Here is a 19,186-nt window from a genome sequence, read left to right as displayed (position 1 = left end):
TCCACGCAAAATAATCACAGTTGGACTGTGTGATGTTTCTGCTTAAAAGGATGTGGCCATACTCTCCGGTTTGCTTTATTTCTAACAGTTTAAAATGACTGTGTAATTGGTAATATGGAAGTTATATGATTGATAGGCTAATAACTGTTTCGGGAGTCACTATTTTAAATGGAGAAAATTGCAAACACCCTCCCCAAAATGAGAAGAGAGTGCTTATGACACCAGAAGTTACCACAACAGAGGATGCTTAAAATTGCCTGTTGCAACTCATGTGAGACTGCTTATAGAGTGAGTGCTTTGCTGGAATAAATCAAGGTAATTGGGAATCTCGCCCAAATTTCCATGGCGTATCTGAATTCCATCAATGCCATCTATGGCACGAAAATCTTTCTGTTGTGTGACTTATGAACTCAAGTAGAGCTGTTGACTGAAATATGGGGTTGTGAGGCTTTAATAGTGCCACTTCTTGGGGTCTGAGTTGGGCTTCTGTTTTGGGCAGTGAAGGGCATCCTCTCACAGGGACTTGCAACCAGGAATTTCAAGGTTTCCTAAGGGAAGAAGGCACTCAGTGGAAAACAGTGCCAATAGCAAGGTGCTGAGTCCTCAAACATCTCTCAAGGAAGTTTTGGGGCAGCTAAAGATGTAGACAGGCAGCTGTGGGCTTTTCAAAACCAGTTCTAGGGGCTTGACCCACTTCTGAAAATGCATGTACCAATGTCACTTGTCAAGAGCTTCAGCACAAGCTGTGCTGAGTTTCTGAAGAGCCCTGGTCAGGGGTCTTCACCCAAGGCTAGAACTGGACAGCTGGGGAAGGAGCCCACTCACTGCTGCACTTCTGCTCACTGGTGGGTCTGCCCTGGGATGCAGTGAGTGTGCAGGGACCAGACCTTTACTGCCCACTGGGACCTGCCACTGCAAGCACATTCCTACCGGAGCTGCAAGCAGCTGGATGTTCAGTGCAACCATCACAACCCTCCCAGTGCAAGAGTGTTTAATATGTTTGCCCTTTCGTTCAGCACTGCACCTTTCAGTAGGGACCCATTTCAGAGAGCCCCTGACAGCTGGTCTGAGCTGACCTCTCTCTTTGCTTTTCTGCCTTGGGTGCAATTCCCAGGTGAGTCAGCTGGGACTACAGAAGAGCTTGGTGAAAGCAGAAGCCAGCTTTCTATGTGCCGAGGGTTTGTGAGCGACTGTTGAGAAGAAACAGTCACTTTTCCTGGCATGCCTTTAGTCAGTGTGACCTTAAGAGTGTGAAAAACAGGGGCCCAGTGGTGACTGCCGTGGTTAAATAGCAGCAAGCGCGCTTTCACAAGAGGCCTTCAGTCATCTGAAGTCACACTGAAAACTTCCATGAAGGCAGTGGGGCTTTTGGGTAAGGTTTGAAGGGTCAGGCACTTGCAATGGCATGGAAATCACTAGAAACAGATGGCTATGTGGTGCTGTAAGTGTTCTGACCACCAGCAAAGCCAGCTAGGGTGGAATTGTCTCTTAGCGTATGCAAAAAACACCCAACGAAAGTTTACCGGCACACTGCTGCAGCATTTAATGCAGACACTGCAGTTGTGTTATTGATCAGAGTTTTCTATTTTACAGACCAAAATGGTGGGCCCTCATTTTTTTAATTAATAATTCTCATTTCCTGCTTAAATGGAAATGGCTGATGTCCAGAAACCCCAGGTAACGAAGTCAACAAGGCTAATTAGATTAGCATGTCTTACTCATGAGAAGACTAACTTGCAAAGGCCGAGTGGTGCATGCAGGGTTCTGGCTTTAAGCATCCTCTCTGACATTGAGGCAACTGGAGATAGTTTTCTAATAGAGTTCTTGCTGCACAAGGACAGTAACCAACCACCCAGCCAGGTAGTTTTCCACATATGTATGTTCTGGGCTTTTTATGACTGACTTTCTCCTCTCTTAAAGATTCCTGAATGCGTAACCCATTTACCCCTCTATCTATACACGGATTTCTTTGGACAAAAACAACTATTCTGGGTTTTGTTTTTGTGGTTTTGTTTTTTTTTCCTTTGAAGGATTTTGACCTAATGCAGATCAAATCTGCATGTTTCACACTGTCCCAGAATCTGTTGTCTTAGAAGCTGCAAAAGAGAGAAGGCATCAAAAGTGCTCATTTTTATAGTGATATATTTCAAGATGGTTTTATACCTAATGAAGTTACAGTTGGTGCCCTGAGTACCACACAGTCTTGCCCATAGGGATCGAAATTGTTTTTATAGAAAGCCTTTCAGATGTGTTTTGGTAAAGCTGTGGTTGCTCGTCTTGATTTTTGGTGGCAGTCACCTCCAATCTCAAAGATGTATTTTAATGTTTCAAAGGTGCCTTTACTCGTGACTGAGAAGATTTCGGATAGGCACTGCAATTCTTTCTTTAGCGGATGGATGGTGTTACACACCTCATACCTAAAAACGCCTGCACTTCTCACTTCTCCCTCAAAACGTGGTGATAATTACATTTAAATTTCAGAAGATGGCGTTGAAGATTTGCAATTAATATCCTAAACTCCGCGTGCACCCTCCTCTTCGGCGGCCTGCCAGCATGGTGCGCAATGACTGGTTTCTTGATCTGATACGTTACAGCAGAAAGGATGTGGATGTGTGTTGGAGACGTTCAAACAGACCAACAACAAGAAAGTGCCGTGGCACCAAACGTGTTTGAAACCCGAAAGACTTTCATGCAAGCCGGGACCTCGCTCCTTCAACCCTCCTTCCCTGACTCCCACCACTCTGAGTCAAGGGACTCAGAAGGCAGGCTAGCCAGGGTTACCCACCAGCCACCCTGGCTCTGGGGCCGGTACCTAACACGGGCTTTCCCGGGGCAGCATCCCCTGCGCTCAGCGGAGGGTGCTACCGGCTGCCCTCGCCTCCGGCTTTGGCCGCCTCCTCGGGGCTCGCTGCCTCCCACCTTACCCCCCGTTTCACGGCCTGCAAAGCATGGGGTCGGGTCGCCAGAGGAGCTCCCGAGCCCGCCTGGTTTCCTTCGCCCCAGGGGTGTGTTCTCACACCCCTCCGCGACCCCGGCTCGATAGCCTGGGCGAAGCTAGGCTGGGTGGCAGGGGTTCCCTGGATGTGGGTGCTCCCACCGTGCCCCCAAGCCGCCCCGGGGCCCGGCCGGCGTCGTCTACCAGGTCTCTGGTGGGTGTAGCTCGCTGGGTCTTTTACAGTAAAAGCCGCCTGGCTCTCACAGGTAGGAGTTTCCCCACGTTATTTATGTACGTGTGTCTGTCTGTATAGATTTATAAAGAAAAACCACCCAACGCGGACGCAGAGAAGGCGCCGGGCTGCGCCGCCCCCCCCCGCCCCGCGGCGCCTGTTTACCAGCAACGGGTATGTGTCACTGCCTCAAATGTTTTCCAGCTCACAAACTCCCCGCTCCCCTCCGCCGGCTCCACCTCCGGACCGGGGCCCGCCTTCCCCCCCCCCCGCCCCGTCCCCCCGGGCACGACGCCCTCCATCATATAAAGAAACTTCCCGGGGCCGCTGGCCCAGTCGCGGTGCGCCCCGTCTCAGCAGCCGCCTCGGCAGCCAGCGGCCCCTGTCCGCTCTCATCTCCGCCACAGAGGTAAGCGCCGGCGGCGGAACACACCGGGTCCCCTCGGGTCCCTCCCCGGCCGCCCGGGCCGCCGCAGCGCTCCGCCCGCCCGGCCGCTCCGGTAGAGCGGGACCCGACGAGTCGGGGAAGAAAACCAGGGATGGGTGATGCAGGCACCTCGGCTTCCCGCGGGGTGCGCTTCCCCCGCGGCTGTCGGCACCTGAGCGAGCCGTTTGGCTCTTCTAAAATTATTGTTGTAGGATTTGCCCCCTAATTTAAAGCAGAACAGTAATTAATACCTGCCCTGTTTTCTGCTCCCAAGGGGAAGGCACGCGCCAGCCACCGGCCCTGCCGGTTCCTCCTGTCCTGGGGAGGGTCGCGGTAGCGGGTGTGGGGGAATCCGCTTCATGCTCTGCCTGACGGGGAAAGAACTTTTTGGGGGTCTCTGCAGGGGTTCCCTGCATGGGGGAGCCGCGGCCCTCGCCACCCGCAGGCACCCTGGGGAGAAGTTCGGGGACCGGGTTTGGTGTCTGGGGGGATGCTGCCGGCTGAGGAGGGGTGTCAGGGGTGCAGAGCTGCCTAACTGCTCCAATAGTGTGCGCTTGTCGGACAAGGCTCTCTCAAAGTGTCTGTGTGTATAGGCAAAGGCTGTGGGTGAGGAATCACTTTATTAGATCGTGCGTGGGGTGGGGGGGAAGAACCCACCAAACTAAGCTTTTGGGCGCCTTTTAAGCTCGGGGAGACAAACCTGACGCCAAGTCCCCATCACTGGTGTTGAGGTCCTCATGTTAGAACCTTTCCAGTGGGTGCCCATCACTGCAGAGCTGCGCAGCTCCCAGGGCTCTGCACGTGGGTAGGGCTCTGGGTGGCTGCCTGCAAGCTCCCGTGTGCCTGGGGAGAGTCAGTGCCCTTATGCCGGGCTCTGTGGGTTGCTGTCTTTCCACTTTTAGGTATTTGCTATGTATAGATTTGAATGTTGCTACATATGCGTGCTGGGAGCAGTTGGAGGGGTAGATATGTATAGGACATCATGTGTTCAAATGTGTCTTGCGTAAGTGAGCTTGTGAAAACTACTTTGATGTTATAGTTAGATGCCGTATAAATCATAACTGTGTGTGAAGCTCTCCAAATTGTGTGTGCGTGTCTAATGTTACAGATGTGCACTGTCATGTCCTTATTTTTATGCAATTTTTTACCTTTTTCATTAAAAAGTAAAAAGCCCAGTTGAACTCTGAGCAGGACAAGGGGTTTGTGCCTTATGTCACCTGTGATGCGAATCTTGGCAGCCCCTGTATGTTCATGCAGAACAGTGTCAGGACAGGGGGGGAAGTTTGTCAAAGTCTGCAGTGGGGAAGGCCAGGGGGGCTGTTCTCAATTTCCTGAGGCTCCGTACTCTGTTTCCTGGGGCTCTCCTGGAGCCCCCCTGCCTTCTGTAGCTGCTGCTTGGAGTGATACATGTGGTGCTAGGGACTGGGGAGTGCTGGCCAGCTGCTGCATGGGGACTTAGTCCATCACCTGACCTGTGGGTTTTCCTCTCCCTCCTTCCTGCCCCTCTCCCCCTCCTCTGCAGCCCGCCAGAGAGCTGGTGCTTGGGTGTGTGTGGAGCGGTGGGCTTGGTGAGGCACCACAAAACCCCCCACCCGACCCCTGACACGAGTGGCATGAACTTGGAGCCAGGTGAGTGCGGGATGAACTCGGTGAGCTGTGGCAACGGGAAACTCCGGCAGTGGCTGATCGACCAGATAGACAGCGGCAAGTACCCGGGGCTAATGTGGGAGAACGATGAGAAGAGCATCTTCCGCATCCCCTGGAAACATGCTGGCAAGCAGGACTACAACCGTGAGGAGGATGCTGCCCTCTTCAAGGTAGGGCTTAGCCTGGGGTCAAGGCTGTGGGGCACAGCTGGGGTAGGAGGGATGCCCGGGGGCTCTGCGGTGGCTCCTTGCCATCCCATCCTTGCCCCCTGGTTCTGCTGGGTGCCTGTGGCTGCCACTGCCTGACCTGTGCCCTTAGATGTGCCCTGATGTCCCCATGTTTACAGAATGAGAAAGTCTGCCCTTTCAGTCTGTGTGGAGCTAAATGCTTGTGGGACTATGGCACATCCATTTCTATATTTGCCTTGGATTGTTTTCTCCCCTTTCTTGTGCCTGGTAAACTGTTTTTCCTGCTTTACCATGCTCCTTTTTTTCTTAGCCTAAACATGTGGGGAGTAAATTCATGCACATATATGCACAGATATAGATGCTGTTTCAAGCATTGTGGACTTGTACCTTGTAGATGATTATTTTTCTTTTTTTCTTTTGTTCTTCTTTTCTTCTTTTTCTTGCTCTTTTGATTATCTGAAATGTTTCCAGGCTTGGGCTCTTTTTAAAGGGAAGTTCAGAGAGGGCATTGATAAACCAGATCCCCCTACTTGGAAGACAAGATTAAGGTGTGCTTTGAACAAGAGCAATGACTTTGAAGAACTGGTAGAGAGAAGCCAGCTGGACATCTCAGATCCCTATAAAGTGTACAGAATAGTGCCAGAAGGAGCTAAAAAAGGTAAAGCATCTCAAATTCCCTGTGTAACAGAGTGTGAATACATCTCATTGTAAGCACATGAGGACTGAAGTGTGCTTGTGTGGAATGGCCCTGTGGGCTTTTAAAGTCTTTTAAGGAGCCAGAATGCAGGGCTCAAGTGCAGCTTGTTCTGACTTCAGAGGCCATGTCTGCAGGAGGACTGCTGGCATTTTGTTGGGAGTGTTGAAAGGGAGCCCTTGCAGAAGATGCAGACAGGCGCCCTTCACATCGCTGGGGGAACTGCTCCTTCAGCTGGAGCCTCCCTGCCAGTTCTGTGTAGCGGGAGCCAAGCGAGCGGCTCAAGGGACAGGCTAAAAGGAAAATAAATGGCTTGCTGGATCTAGGTTTTGAATACAGGGAAGGGCAGAAGTGATTTGAGCAGTAGGTAACTGCTGGGAGCAAGGGATGCTCAGCCTGAAGCCTCCTGGGCAGAGGCCGGGGGCAGTGATAGACTGGGCTTGCCGGAGGCAAAGACTTGGGAGAGCCTGGGGAAGACATCATGGAACACTGAGTATGGTCCGGCAGCACCTTCCTGTGGGGCACTGGAGAGCCCAGCAGGACTGAAGGCGTCCTGGAGCTGCCTGCAAGCTGAGGGCTGGGAATCCTGTCCCAAGTGGGTGCCGGAGGGCACTTTAGTCCTCTTCTTGATCAAAGGCAGGCTGTATGGATTTGTCTTCAGTGTGCCAGTTTTGGGTTTCCTCAAGATGCGTTTGACATTATTTTTTTTCATCCCTCTGGTGAACATAGGTGCAAAACAGATCAGCATGGAGGAGCAACCGTTAATGATGAACCACCCGTTTCCAATACCATCTCCTTACACTTCACTCCCATCTCAGGTATGGCATCAGTTACACATTTCACTTGGTGCTTGTACATTGAGCAGCATCATTTCTGTGCTATGTGCTGTGTCTGTCTTTGCTGGCGTGGCTCTCTAGTTCTCTTTGGGAAGAAACTTTATTACAAAAACTGAGAAATTGAGAAGCAACTTTTCTAATGTCATATGAGGCCACAGGGCAAAATGGATTTCTCTTGGTGGTGTTTATCCCTGAGTAATAGCTGTTTTCTGCTGGATGATAGATATTAGTGCACTGCCATTCTTTTGGTGCCAGAATGTGAGCACCCAATGAAGCCTTGCTCTTCCAAGCAGACATTTACCAGCAATGCTTTGACTGCCTTTTGTTATTCCACCCTGCTTGTTATTTACACCAGTGGTGAGAAGTTCATTTGAAAGCCTCATTGGTGGTGGTGGCAAGGTGCCAGGCGTGTAGCCTGGGCAATGCTTAGACCTCCATGGGCTTTGGCAGAGAAAATCAAGGAGCTGAGATGTGAAAGCTGATGTAATGCCTAGCATTAGTTTTGACAGCTGCTGAGTAAAAGAATATCTCATTAAATTGAATAGGTACCAAACTACATGGTGCCCCATGAACGGAACTGGAGGGAGTTTGCCCCAGAGCAGCCACATCCTGACATCCCCTACCAGTGTGCCAGCGTCCCCTTCGCAGCTCGCAGTCACCACTGGCAAGGGCCCGGCTGTGAAAATGGTAAGAGGCTCCCGTTTAGGGTTGTTTGCTGAGGTTGTTCACCTAGAAGGACCACAGATTTCAGTTTTCTTAGTCGTGGCTTTGACTGGAATTAACAGAAGTAGCTGGGTTCCTTTCAAAAGGAGGGTTACGCTGTCCATGGCAAGAGCATTTGTCCTGGCTCTTGCTTTCATTGCCACCATATGTGTGGTGGCAATGTTCTGGCATACGCAGTGCTCTGAGTTGATACAAGTCAGCCCCCCCAAAGTCCTCAGTTGTCTCAAAAGCCCTGAGCAATAAGAATTCAACCAACCCGCTGCTAAACCTCAAATGGGAACATGTGTTCTTCAGCTTTGCTTTCTGATTTTGGATCTTTTGAGGCACACATCAGTGAGGTTTTCCCTCCAGCCTTGTGGATTAGAATGGCATTATTCTCCCAAGAGGAAAGATGAAATTATTATTTTAGTGCTGCAGCAAATGGGACAAATTGTCATGGACTGAGTCTTTTTTGGGGCTGGTACAGCAGAAACAGAATAAAGGGACGTTCCATTCCCCAGAGATCTCACAGTACTAAACCTAACATAATCATGGCTTTCCAAGCTCTGCATCCTTAGGAAAAAGCCTGAATCGTGAAAATTTGCAGTGCTAAAGCCTGCAGGGGATAAAACATAAGAGAAAGGGAACTGTATGCTGTAGACCCTTGCAGATAACTCAGCTGACAATGCAGGCATTTGCATTATGAGGAGAAGCAGCTGGTTCAGAAGGACAGGAAAGGATGGGAAATGAAAAAGTACTTCTTAGAGCAGATACTGCATTTTCAGAGGACAGCTCTCTAGAGGTTCTGGTGCAGAGGAATCTTTTGGTCTGCTAAAAAGTAAATGCTTAGTGCGCTGCAACACTTGCTGGCAGCATACTGGAATTATTAGGCACAATTGTTTGCTATTTGCTAATAAAAATGGGAGGTAGCAAGCTGGATGAGCTCTGCCTTGAAGTACATCCTCTGAAGCAATTAAACACAGGTTGCTGAATTTGGAGGCAGTTGTTGTTGGCTGGTATTGGGTTTCTCACTGGGCTCTAAAACGTGCTTAGAGGTGTGGGTGTTTTGTATCTGCATTGCTGCAGCTCCTGATCGTGGTGGGTCCTGCCACTGGGAAAGGTAGTGTGCACTTGCCTGCAAGTCACTTGCATCATCCTCCAAAGACTTCTACTGACATTAAGAAACAGAGGAAAACATCAATTGTCCATGTTATAATCCAATTAATGAAAGGCATCTCTTGAAGCAGTCTGCTAGTAGTCCTAGTAATAAAACCCTAACAATCTCTTGTAGCACGGTTTTCCTTCCCTACTTTTAAAAAGAGTGTTAATTCCAGCTATATTGTTATACCAGTCTTTAGTAAAATTCCTTATATGAAATTAGTTGTTTCATCAGGCTACTTTTAAGAGCACTGAAGTGTAATTAAAAATGTAAACGATTTCTGTGCTATTATAATGCTATTATTCTGTGCTATTATTCTATAATGTATTACAAAATATATTACAATGTATTATTCTATAATATGTTCTAGAATAATACATATTATAGTATATTCTATATAAAATACAGTCTATATATATTTATATATATTTTTATATATTCACATTCTATAATGTATTATAGAATAATACGTTAGAATAATAATTAGAATAATGTATTATTCTATAGTAACATGTTAGATAAGGAGAAAAGGACTAGGAGGAATACTGAAATGTTAAGGGATTATTTCAGGCAGACCCAAATAAAAATGCTCAAATCACATCTGGAGAGATTGGTAAAGTTGGCATATTTGGAATAATTGGGAAATAGGTCCTTTTTAAGAAAGGGTTAAGAGAACGTTCCTGGTGGACCCAGAAAATCTCCCTTTTGCATGGCTATGACCTCTCCCCAGACTTTTCTTTTAGCTTTTAGGCAGCTGTCACTGACTTTTGTTTGTGAAAACAGGTTGTCAGGTGACAGGAACCTTTTATGCTTGTGCCCCTCCTGAGTCTCAGGCTCCTGGCATCCCGATTGAGCCAAGCATAAGGTCTGGTGAAGCCCTCGCCCTGTCAGGTAAGGTCCGTCACCCCCCGGGCTTTCTGAGGAGCTTGGCAAGAGACTCCCATTTCTGACTTGTCCTGGCACCATCTCTTCTTTCTGATGTAAAGGAAAATAAAAAAGGAACCTCTTTAATGAATGGATTTGGTGTATGGTCTTAAGCCTCTGTTTTCCATGATACTTCAGCACACGTAGCCCCAGCTCCAAGGGATGTAGGTGGTTAAAGTTATGGAAGTGCTTCTCTCGCTCATGGTGTTAGTTGCTGGGTTGCTTTGGTGAGCCACCAAATCAGGCCTTCCCAGGGGAGTCTGGAAATTTTGGGGGGTCAGTGACTTCTCTTATCTGGGAGGAGCTCCCACAAAACATGGTGGTAGCTGGATACTTTTCTATGCTCCTGCTGGTGCCATCTGGCCTTGCTCTGCTTCATTATTCCTGGTGAAAGTAAGGCATTTGGGAAAGAAAATGGAAGTTACTTCAGACAGGTTTGCAGACATCCGGGTGCTGGGGGACTTTGTGAATAACTCTGGGAAGAGGTGTAGGAATGTGTTTTTTACAGAAATAATGAATAAACCTATAACATGATGCTTGGCAGGTTTCTTGTTCTCCTGAATCAGGGTCTGTATGTATGTGTGTGTGTTTGTGTATAGGTATATATATAAACATATATTGTACACACACACGTATTTTTATGTATTTTACATACATACGTATATTAAACACACACAGAGAAGCATGTGTATATATACAGTTCTGTGTGACTTCTGAGAGGTAAGCCAAGTCGACCAAGTGGCCATTTGAAAGTAAGGCTGGGAATTCTGGGTATAGCCCTGTTGGAGCTGGAGCCAGCAGTAGCTTCTCTTAAGGCAGCAGAGTGCAGGTTTGCAGGTCCCCTGTGCAGAAACCTCGTTTATGCAAAATCTGAGGAGAAACACATCTACTTCCTGATAAAACGTGAGGAAAAAATTGAAATATGAAGTTTGTGGGATGTTAGTTCCTACCAAATTCCCACATCAGTAGCCCTTACAATAAAATGAGGCACCATTAATGCTGCCATACCCCAGAAGTATTTATTTCTTTATATGATTTTTGCTAATGTGAGCTTCTGGGTGGTTGTGTCCACCAGGCTCAGCTATCTCATGCGGACTTGTCTGTTGGCCTTAGTACAGATCTGAAACATAAAACATTCATACTAATGTATCACAGTGATTCTTCTTCTTTCTCCTTGTAGATTGCCGACTCCACATCTGCTTATATTACCGTGAAATACTGGTAAAGGAGGTGACAACTTCTAGTCCTGAAGGCTGTAGGATATCCCATGGCCAAAGTTATGAGGTCAGCAGCCTGGACCAAGTTATCTTTCCTTATCCAGAGGATAATGGCCAGAGGAAGAACATAGAAAAACTACTGAACCACCTGGAACGAGGAGTAATACTGTGGATGGCGCCTGATGGCCTCTATGCTAAGAGACTTTGCCAGAGCAGGATCTACTGGGATGGGCCTCTGGCTCTTTGCAGTGACCGACCCAACAAGCTGGAGAGGGACCAAACATGCAAGCTCTTTGATACTCAGCAGTTTTTAGCAGGTAATTCCCTCTGCAGCCTTGATATGGTTTCTGGAAGTGTCACCTGGTTGCTCTATGGGTGACATCTTTACGGTGAGAGCTTTACGGAAGTGCTCTTTTAATGTGACCTTATGAATTACAGTGAGAATTACCCCTCACTTCTTCTGGGCAAGCATAGTCAGGGGGTGTTTGACTTCTGAATATTCCTGTCAAATTTTGCTCTCTGTGCTTGCTCAGTACTCCTGCACAGACAAGCAGGAGCAGACTCATGCTCAGCTGGTGGCACCCAAAACCTCACATTATCTTTAAGAAGCATAAGGAGGAACCTAATGAAATAGTCTTTCCACAAACTGAGTGACAGGAAAGTGAATCCTGATCTTGGATCTGCTAGTGTAAGTAAGTCCTGGGTAGGTCTGTTGTCAGCACTCGCAATGCCTCAACTTGACCCAGAGAGAGCCTGAGATCTTGCTCAGAGTGTACAAATATCCTCAAGAATTTCAGTAGAAAATGTTCTTTTCAGGCTCTGCAGTATTTGAAAGATATCCTGGGGGTAAAAAGGAGCAGAGCTCCTGGAGCTTCAGGATTCCCTAGTACTCTTACGAAGGATGTGCATTACCTCTCCAGAGCTCTGTGGGAAGGTCTTGTTTTGCACAGGGTAGTACAGAGCAGCAAGGGCACACTTCAGGACTGTGCCTTCCCCTTCCAGCCTATGGAGGGAATGGGCAGACCCTCAACCCCACTTTGCAGCACTTCTGATCAGTTAGATTAGAGGGAGGAAAGCTTTCCACCCAGGGAAGCTGGTGGGAGACAGTAAGTGTTCCAGAGGACAGTGTGGACATCAGGAATAGATATTTGCCCCTTTTTTGAGGTGTGTGGCATTGCTATATGTGAACTATGTGCCTGTGGTTAGCTATGTTTTCCCATTAGAAGAGAGCATCAGCACTGGCATGACTGTCTCAAGACAATAATGCCCTGCAGAATTAAAAAACCCAAAACATCAAACCCAAACCAAGAGCTTTAGCATACTTTATATTCCAGGGTTGATGCACCATACTAGCAAAATGGTCAGGCAAGAAATGCATTTAAAGAGAGAAATCTCACGTGAATGTGAGAATTGACAGTTAGAAAGGGGAATTTGAGGTCAGGGTATTGGCTTGCGCTTCAATCACATGCTAATTTGAAGACATGTAATTCTGTCTCTGATGATGGTTTTGGAAATCCCTTTCCCTTTTCTCAGGTGGTTTTTCAGATGTATTCTGGGTTCTTCCAAACGGTTGACAGGACATCTCTTTTTAGACACTTAACCCCAAAGATAAGCGCAGTAGTTACTTTTTCCCCCTCCTAAATTACTTACGCACCAATGCCTGTGCAAACCCAAGCATGTGGTTGGAGTCATAGTCTGTGGTGTGTGCAAGGTGAGGTTTTGCATGTGTTGATGCTCAGCTAGGTTTGTGACTTGCCATGGGTGAATCACATCTGTGTGTTAATTGAATATACTGAGGTCCCAGAGTTCAGACAAGCTTAGGGATCCCCCAGTCAGCAAGCTGGGCCTTCCCTGAGAAGAGAGGCAGGAGATCTTTACCAGGGGAGGAAATCTTGGACAGCAGAGAAAAGGGCAGATGCAGAATTGCTATGGACTGCAGCTAGGTGGACCCCTTTGAGGAGCTCTATCCTGCAGTGCAAACTGCACCAGAGCATCAAGGCCTGTGTTGAGCATCCTGTACTGTTGAGAAGACTAAAATGGCAGTAAGTCAGAAACCAGGTGGATGGTCTCTGGGGAGTACTGTGTAATGAACAGTAAATTGGGCTGGGTGGAGAGTAGGAGGCACTGGCACAAGTGTTCGAGATTTGGAGAATTGCTGAGACCAAGTGAAACAGGAGGGAAGAGGAAGGTGGAAGAAGTTCCCTGTTATCGGTATGGTTGGACTGGCCTTTGATGGATCATCCTGCCTGGTCCTGTGGCAACACAGAGGGAAGCAGGGATCCATGGAAAATCTCTCTTCTATTCTGACATACATCTGGAAAGTCCACAGCACTTTTATTAGGGGGTTCTGGTGGAGACTGTAGGGAGAGCTATGTTCTGTGTTCTAAGTGAGCTGTCCCTTGTTTTACAGCTGCAACCAGCCCTCCCAGTAAGACCAGTAGTCCCAAATCAGGGTTGGGACACTCTGTGGTAGTCACTGCATTGATACCTTGTTCTGAAAAGCTTGCAGTTAGAGTAGAAATGGCAGGAGTGTATTTTGGGAAAGATGCATTTGTTATGCAAAGTTCAAAGACTTTCCCTGTATAGCAGGGAAAAGCTTCATTATAAGATTGCTTCATTATAAGACATTGGGTTTAACATTAATTTCAACCTTTTCCAGAAAGCATGAGCAGAAGTATAAATTAAAATGAAATCTTTACCAATCAACTATGTAGAAATACTGCATGTAACACAGACTTTAATGATGATATTACATAGGTGGAATTTTCTCTTTTCTGGAAGGATATACAGTGTCTAAAACACAACACTGATTTTGGTCCCAGTGAAAGTCTCTTACGAAGGCCTCCCCTGCTATCCTTCATAGGGGACACTTTGACTGTTGGAATAATTTTCCCTTTGTGCAAGGGTGTGCGTTAATGAAGAGAGTGCAGAAGCACAGAAGATGCAGGCTCTTTTGCCAGCCCTCTGCATGGCTTAAATAAGGTCCTTCACCTTCCCTTGCCTCCCCATCCCCCTCTAGGCTCAGTGATGACAGTGGCTTCATGTCTGTGTCTAGCTGAGGCTGAAGTACTTTGAGTCTCTGGGTCTACTAAGCCATTGGCTTCAGTCCTGCTGTTGGGTGTCTGCTTGAGTGGGTCCCAGCTACTGCCAGCATCTGCTCCAGAAGGTTCTGCTGTTGAGGCCAAATAGAAACATCAATTGGAAGACATCCCAGTCTGTACATATGAAATGACTTGTGAGGCAAGGCAAATAGAGAATTTGCAGTTTTATGCCTAGCTCCCCCTAATCTGTGGGAAAGTCTCCAAACTCAGTGTATTCTCCTTACCTGACCTCCTTTATCCTCCCCTGGAGTTGCTTCTCCTCCTGCTGTCCTCCAGGGTCATCCATTTAGAGCTCAGCCATCCAAAGTCTTTCTTACCAGCGTGTACCTGTTTTGGCTGGGACAGAGTTAATTTTCTTCATAGCAGCCCGTGTGGTGCTACGGTTTGGGTTTGTGCTGAAAACAGCGTTGATAACACGGGGATGTTTTAGTTGATGCTGAACAGTGCTTGCACAATGTGAAGGCTTTCTCCGTTTCTCACCCTACCCCCACAGCAAGTAAGCTGGAGTGGACAAGAGGCTGGGAGGGGACACAGCTGGGACAGCTGACCCAAGGTTACCAAAAGGATAATCCCTACTGTATGACCTTGTGGGCATCAGTAACACTGTGGGCAAGGTTTGCCAGGGGTTGCAGAGGTTGCTGTTGCTTGGGGACTGGCTGGACATCAGTTGGCTGGTGGTGAGTGATGGGGGCGATGGCTTTTTCCATCACTTGTTTTTCTTTGTCTTGTTTTGTCTCTTTTTTTTTTTGTTTGTTTGTTGGGTTTTGTTTGTTTGTTTGTTTTTACCTCTTAAACTGTCTATCTCAACCCACAATTTTTTTCACTTTTGCCATTCCAACTTTCTATCCTATCCTGGTGGTGGGAGTGAGTGGGCAGCTGCATGGTGCTTGCCTGCCTACTGGGGTTAAACCATAACCTGCCTCTTTCTCTCTTCCCAGAACTGCAAGCCTTTGCTCACCATGGACGTCCGCTGCCGAGATACCAGGTGGCTCTGTGCTTTGGGGAGGAATTTCCAGATCCGCAAAGGCAGAGGAAGCTAATTACAGCCCATGTAAGTAGGACTTCTGCCTTACCTAAAGGAAGCATATTCCGTGGAGGATATGAGTCTGCCAGTCAGGCTTTTCTACCTTGTGTAGGTGCTGAGTGAGGTAATAAATTCTTGGAAATGTGGCACCTTCCAGACCAGGGTTGAATCCCCAGATCTGCCTAGGACTGACTGGTAGTCCTCAGTAGGGCTGAGGACCTGATTTCCCTCTCTGTAGAGCATAAGTATCATCCGTAATTTCTTGCACATCCCTTCAAAATCTAAAGCTGAAAGGTACCCTGGAAAAGCTGGGCCATATTGTCATCACCATCCAAGTTGCACAGCACCTTGGGCTGCCAAGTGCTCCAGAGCTTGCATCTCGGGGACTTCAGCCCTTACAGGATGCAGAAGTTGCCTGTGCAGCTTCAGGGTTAAGGGAGCTGGAAAGCTCATGGGCTGACTGACCACAGTTTGCACACACTCAAAGTTGGTCTTTCAGGATGCGGTCTGAGAAAGGGTGATGACACCAGGTACTTTCTAAATTGGCTGTATTGGCCCATAAAACCACAAGAGAGGTGATAATGCTGACATTGGTGGCAGGGCTCAACTTACTGAATCACTGGGAAGAAAACTGGTGTCTTTAATTTTTTGAAAGCTCCTGTCCCCTTTTTGGCTTTCCCGATTTCCATCCTTCCGTTGTAGCATCCCCTCTCCAACCCCCTTCTTCAGCTCCTGACCTGGCAGCTTCTCTGTGTACCTTTTGCTCTCTCCAGAGCTTTGCTTCCCCCTTACCAGTTGCTCCTCAGTCTCTCGGGCTGTCCCAGCCTGTGGGGTGGTGGGACTCCATGGTCCCACCAAACAGCTATGCCCCAGGAGCTGTATGGCTCACCTGCCTCGCTGCCTTCCCATCTCCCTCATGGCAGGACAGAAGGTGCTCAGCTGCTTCCAAATACAGACAAAAGGAAGTGAAAGGGAATTGGTGGGCCTACTCCAAGGCAGCGATCCCTTCTCAGAGATGGGAACAAGAGACAGCATATTTTTCCTCCAAACTGGTGCCCATATCTTAACATGGAGGGGCTGGCTGACCAGCAGGAGAGGGTTGTGGGGACGAGTTGCCCAACCTGTTTATCCCCAAGGATAAGGTGAGCTTCAGGTGCTTTTTCTCAGTGTGCAACTTAAATATTTGCTGTTAAGAGCCCAAAGCCCTGAGGTGGAGCAGTGCTTTCTGAAGAGACAGAAGCGAAGGCAGCGTTAAATCATGCAAACCTCTCTGGGTGGTTGAACAGATTCCTCATCAGCTTGAATGGACAGAAACAAGAGTAATCTTGGTGTTAGACTGAAGTCTGATTTCACAGAGTCATTTGGCAATGTGTCTCAGTCTACCTGGGGGCACCAGCATTTAGAGTTCAGTCCTCAAAGTACTTTACAAGGAAAGGAGACTTTCAGCACTTTGCATATGCATTTGGACGACTGGCCACAGACATTGTGTGCCTATATGCATCACTCAGGGGCTGGCTAAAGGGCTGCCATTGCTAATACATTGTTTGTGTCACTGGTCATGCCCTTCTAAATGAAAGTCATGGCAGCAAGGAGTGTGTGCAGTTTAGAAAGGCACCTGGCAGGAGAGCAGGCAAGGCTTAGCTTAAAGCAGAGATAGTGAGGCTACTGAGATAGTTTTCCTGTCTTGGTAAGCAGAACTGGTTTGTCCTGCCTTGGTTTTAGGTTGGAACCTCTGTGATTAACCAAGATGAGGAGGATGAAATTTTGTCACATGTCTGATTAACATTTTGTCTGTTCTTAAGGTTGAACCAATGTTTGCCAGGCAGCTGTATTACTTTGCTCAACAAAACAGTGGACATCTTCTGAGAGGCTATGATTTACCAGAACCTGTGGCTAGTCCAGAGGATTATCACAGATCTATTCGCCATTCCTCTATTCAAGAATAAGATCCTCAGAAAAGAGTATTTTTAAAGGCACTGTAAGGATTATGCAGAGTGGAGGAGCAGAGCTGGATCACGATTTGGAGATCCACATCGCAGCTGGAAGCGTTCAGGGGTTCAATATAGGAAAGTGAACTAGGACAACCATATTGTATGATACAAATGATGGGTCTCCAATGTTTGGATGCTACATCTCACATAGGTTCCACTGTTTGCTGAGAATTACTCAAAACTGACGAAATGATTGCTATGTTTACGTTTGCTTAATGTTCTCCTTGGGTTTTGAGGACTGATTCTTACTGAAGACTTAAATCCAGTGTTTACACTGTTACCTTTGCAGGGCTATTTATTTTGGATTACCGATCTCAGGGAAGGTACATAAATTTGTGGTGTTCCCAATTTGAAACTGTAGCTACTATAGGTGCATAGCAAACGTAGACGGTTTGTTGAGACCAGCTGATACATGTAAGTGGTTATAAATTTGGATTCGTGTGATGCCTATATTCTTGTATAGAATATTTCAGTGTATTTTTTTAAAAACAATGCAATTCTTCAGAGGCGTATTTTTTTTTTTAGTGCCTGACTGACATTTGTCCTGACAATGAATTTTGTTGCTGCCGCTGTTCTTACTGGATTAGCCCCCATAATAGCAGTTTCTAAGGTGATGCTTTTATGGTACTGTGTTAATAAAAGTGACCGTTCAACTCAAAATACTTGTGAATTTAGTGGATAAACCACTAAAATTCTAGAGTCCCAAAGAGCAGGTTTAGAAATAAATTACATTTTTATTCTAATTGAAAGCTACTATGCATTATATATGTATGCATTAGAATTAAGTTGATAGACCTTGAAAATAGCACAGAAATGGTCCTGCTAGCCCTTTTTTTATGTCACATGCACAAGCCAGGTTAAAATAAGCACTATCTCTGACTTATACAGAGCCAGCTCTGCTCTTTGTGTGCACTTGGAGCTTTCTTCCAGTGGTACTGAAATGAATGTGAAGGGAGAGATCAAGGAGAGCAGCATTTGGCCTCCTGTATTAAGACAGTCAAGGAAATACTTGTTTTAACATTTGCTTTCAAAAATTTTACAGAATTTGATGCGATTTGCAGCTTTTGATGATAAGGTGCTGTTACAAAGACAAAGAGAAGAGATCTGTTGGGTATGCATGTTGGCGAAATTTCCTCGCTGGCGAGCAGGCTGTGTGCTCTTAGTAGCTAGCTCCAGAACATGATCTCCCCATGCTTAACAGACGTACTTCACTTGACTTTCTAAATGAGGAAGAAAAACCGGTACTTGGTCTGGCAGCAGACTTGTGTTCTAGGGACTTTAAATTTATACATCTTACAGATGCATACTCTCTTGGGATATATTATCCCCCTCCTTCTCCATAGTGCCAAGCAGAATTAACAGATCGTTTTTACTTTGTTACTTGAAGTGTTTTTCCTGGCTTAAAGATTTTCTTAGGGGAGACCTCTTTCTTAAACATGAAAAACCACTGCTCTAGGTGACCTTCAGAGCTTCTGCATATGCTTTTGGCCTGTGCGTACATTTTACTGAAAGGGACTGTTGTGTTCAAACTGAACTGGTACGATACAAGCATTTGATGTGTTTTTCACTTTTTTTCTAGTGGTTGTTGCTTCATATGCTCATACGCTTCAGCTCACATCTTAGAATAAAGTCCTTATTCCCTACCAACTCGATTTGTATGTGTTGTTTTCAGTCGTGGGACAAATCTAACAGCAAATCTAACGCATATGATTCTGTGCTGTGAACCTGGGCAGCACTGCTGGCTAAGTCTATGGGGAACTGTGTTCTAAGCCAAAAGTGCAGAGAAAGGTCAAATGGTAAGTATTTTTGCTTACAAAAATGTAGCCTATGACATTAGCTACAGTTAGTAGAAAAAGGGAAAATGAGGAGGTTGCCCTTTGGCTGTTGGCTTCCTGGACTATGGATGATGCAGCAGAGCCCTGCAGCTGGGGATCTGGTGCTGATCCTGAGGGCCTCTGGGGCTGGGGACCCTCTGACACACTGCTTGCTGGGTTGGTAGCTACTGGTCGCTATAGTTTCCAGAGTGCTTTCAAGTGTGAAAAGCTAGGAAAGGGTGAAAAGGAGGATGACAAGTGAACTAAATAGTTAAGAATAGGAGTGAATTTAAAG

At 46.9% G+C, this 19,186-nt stretch overlaps 1 protein-coding gene across 1 annotated transcript; it reads left to right on the top strand.

Moving 5' to 3' along the window:
* The first annotated feature begins 4,961 nt into the window (after window positions 1-4,961).
* On the top strand, window positions 4,962-18,724 carry IRF4 (interferon regulatory factor 4). Its single transcript, XM_062617774.1, has 8 exons — window positions 4,962-5,411; window positions 5,901-6,087; window positions 6,853-6,941; window positions 7,505-7,646; window positions 9,604-9,711; window positions 10,925-11,278; window positions 15,001-15,113; window positions 16,889-18,724. Exons 1-8 carry the CDS (start codon window positions 5,208-5,210, stop codon window positions 17,030-17,032), a joined length of 1,341 nt encoding a protein of 446 aa, XP_062473758.1. The 5' UTR covers window positions 4,962-5,207; the 3' UTR covers window positions 17,033-18,724.
* The last annotated feature ends 462 nt before the right edge of the window (window positions 18,725-19,186 follow it).

The sequence above is a fragment of the Pezoporus occidentalis genome, unplaced genomic scaffold, assembly GCF_034315485.1.
Source record: "Pezoporus occidentalis ecotype Australia unplaced genomic scaffold, CSIRO_AGI_Poc_V1 ctg2, whole genome shotgun sequence".
Classification (NCBI taxonomy): domain Eukaryota; kingdom Metazoa; phylum Chordata; class Aves; order Psittaciformes; family Psittacidae; genus Pezoporus; species Pezoporus occidentalis.
The sequence above is the reverse complement of the archived record's forward strand: the minus strand, read 5'-3'. Positions and strand labels throughout refer to the sequence as shown.

Coding starts and splice junctions, on each gene's coding strand:
- IRF4 (XM_062617774.1), top strand. CDS start 5,208: ATGAACTTGGAGCCAGGTGAGTGCGGGATGAACTCGGTGAGCTGTGGC. Junction 6,088..6,852: donor GCCAGAAGGAGCTAAAAAAG/GTAAAGCATCTC, acceptor TGGTGAACATAG/GTGCAAAACAGATCAGCATG. Junction 9,712..10,924: donor TGAAGCCCTCGCCCTGTCAG/GTAAGGTCCGTC, acceptor TTCTCCTTGTAG/ATTGCCGACTCCACATCTGC.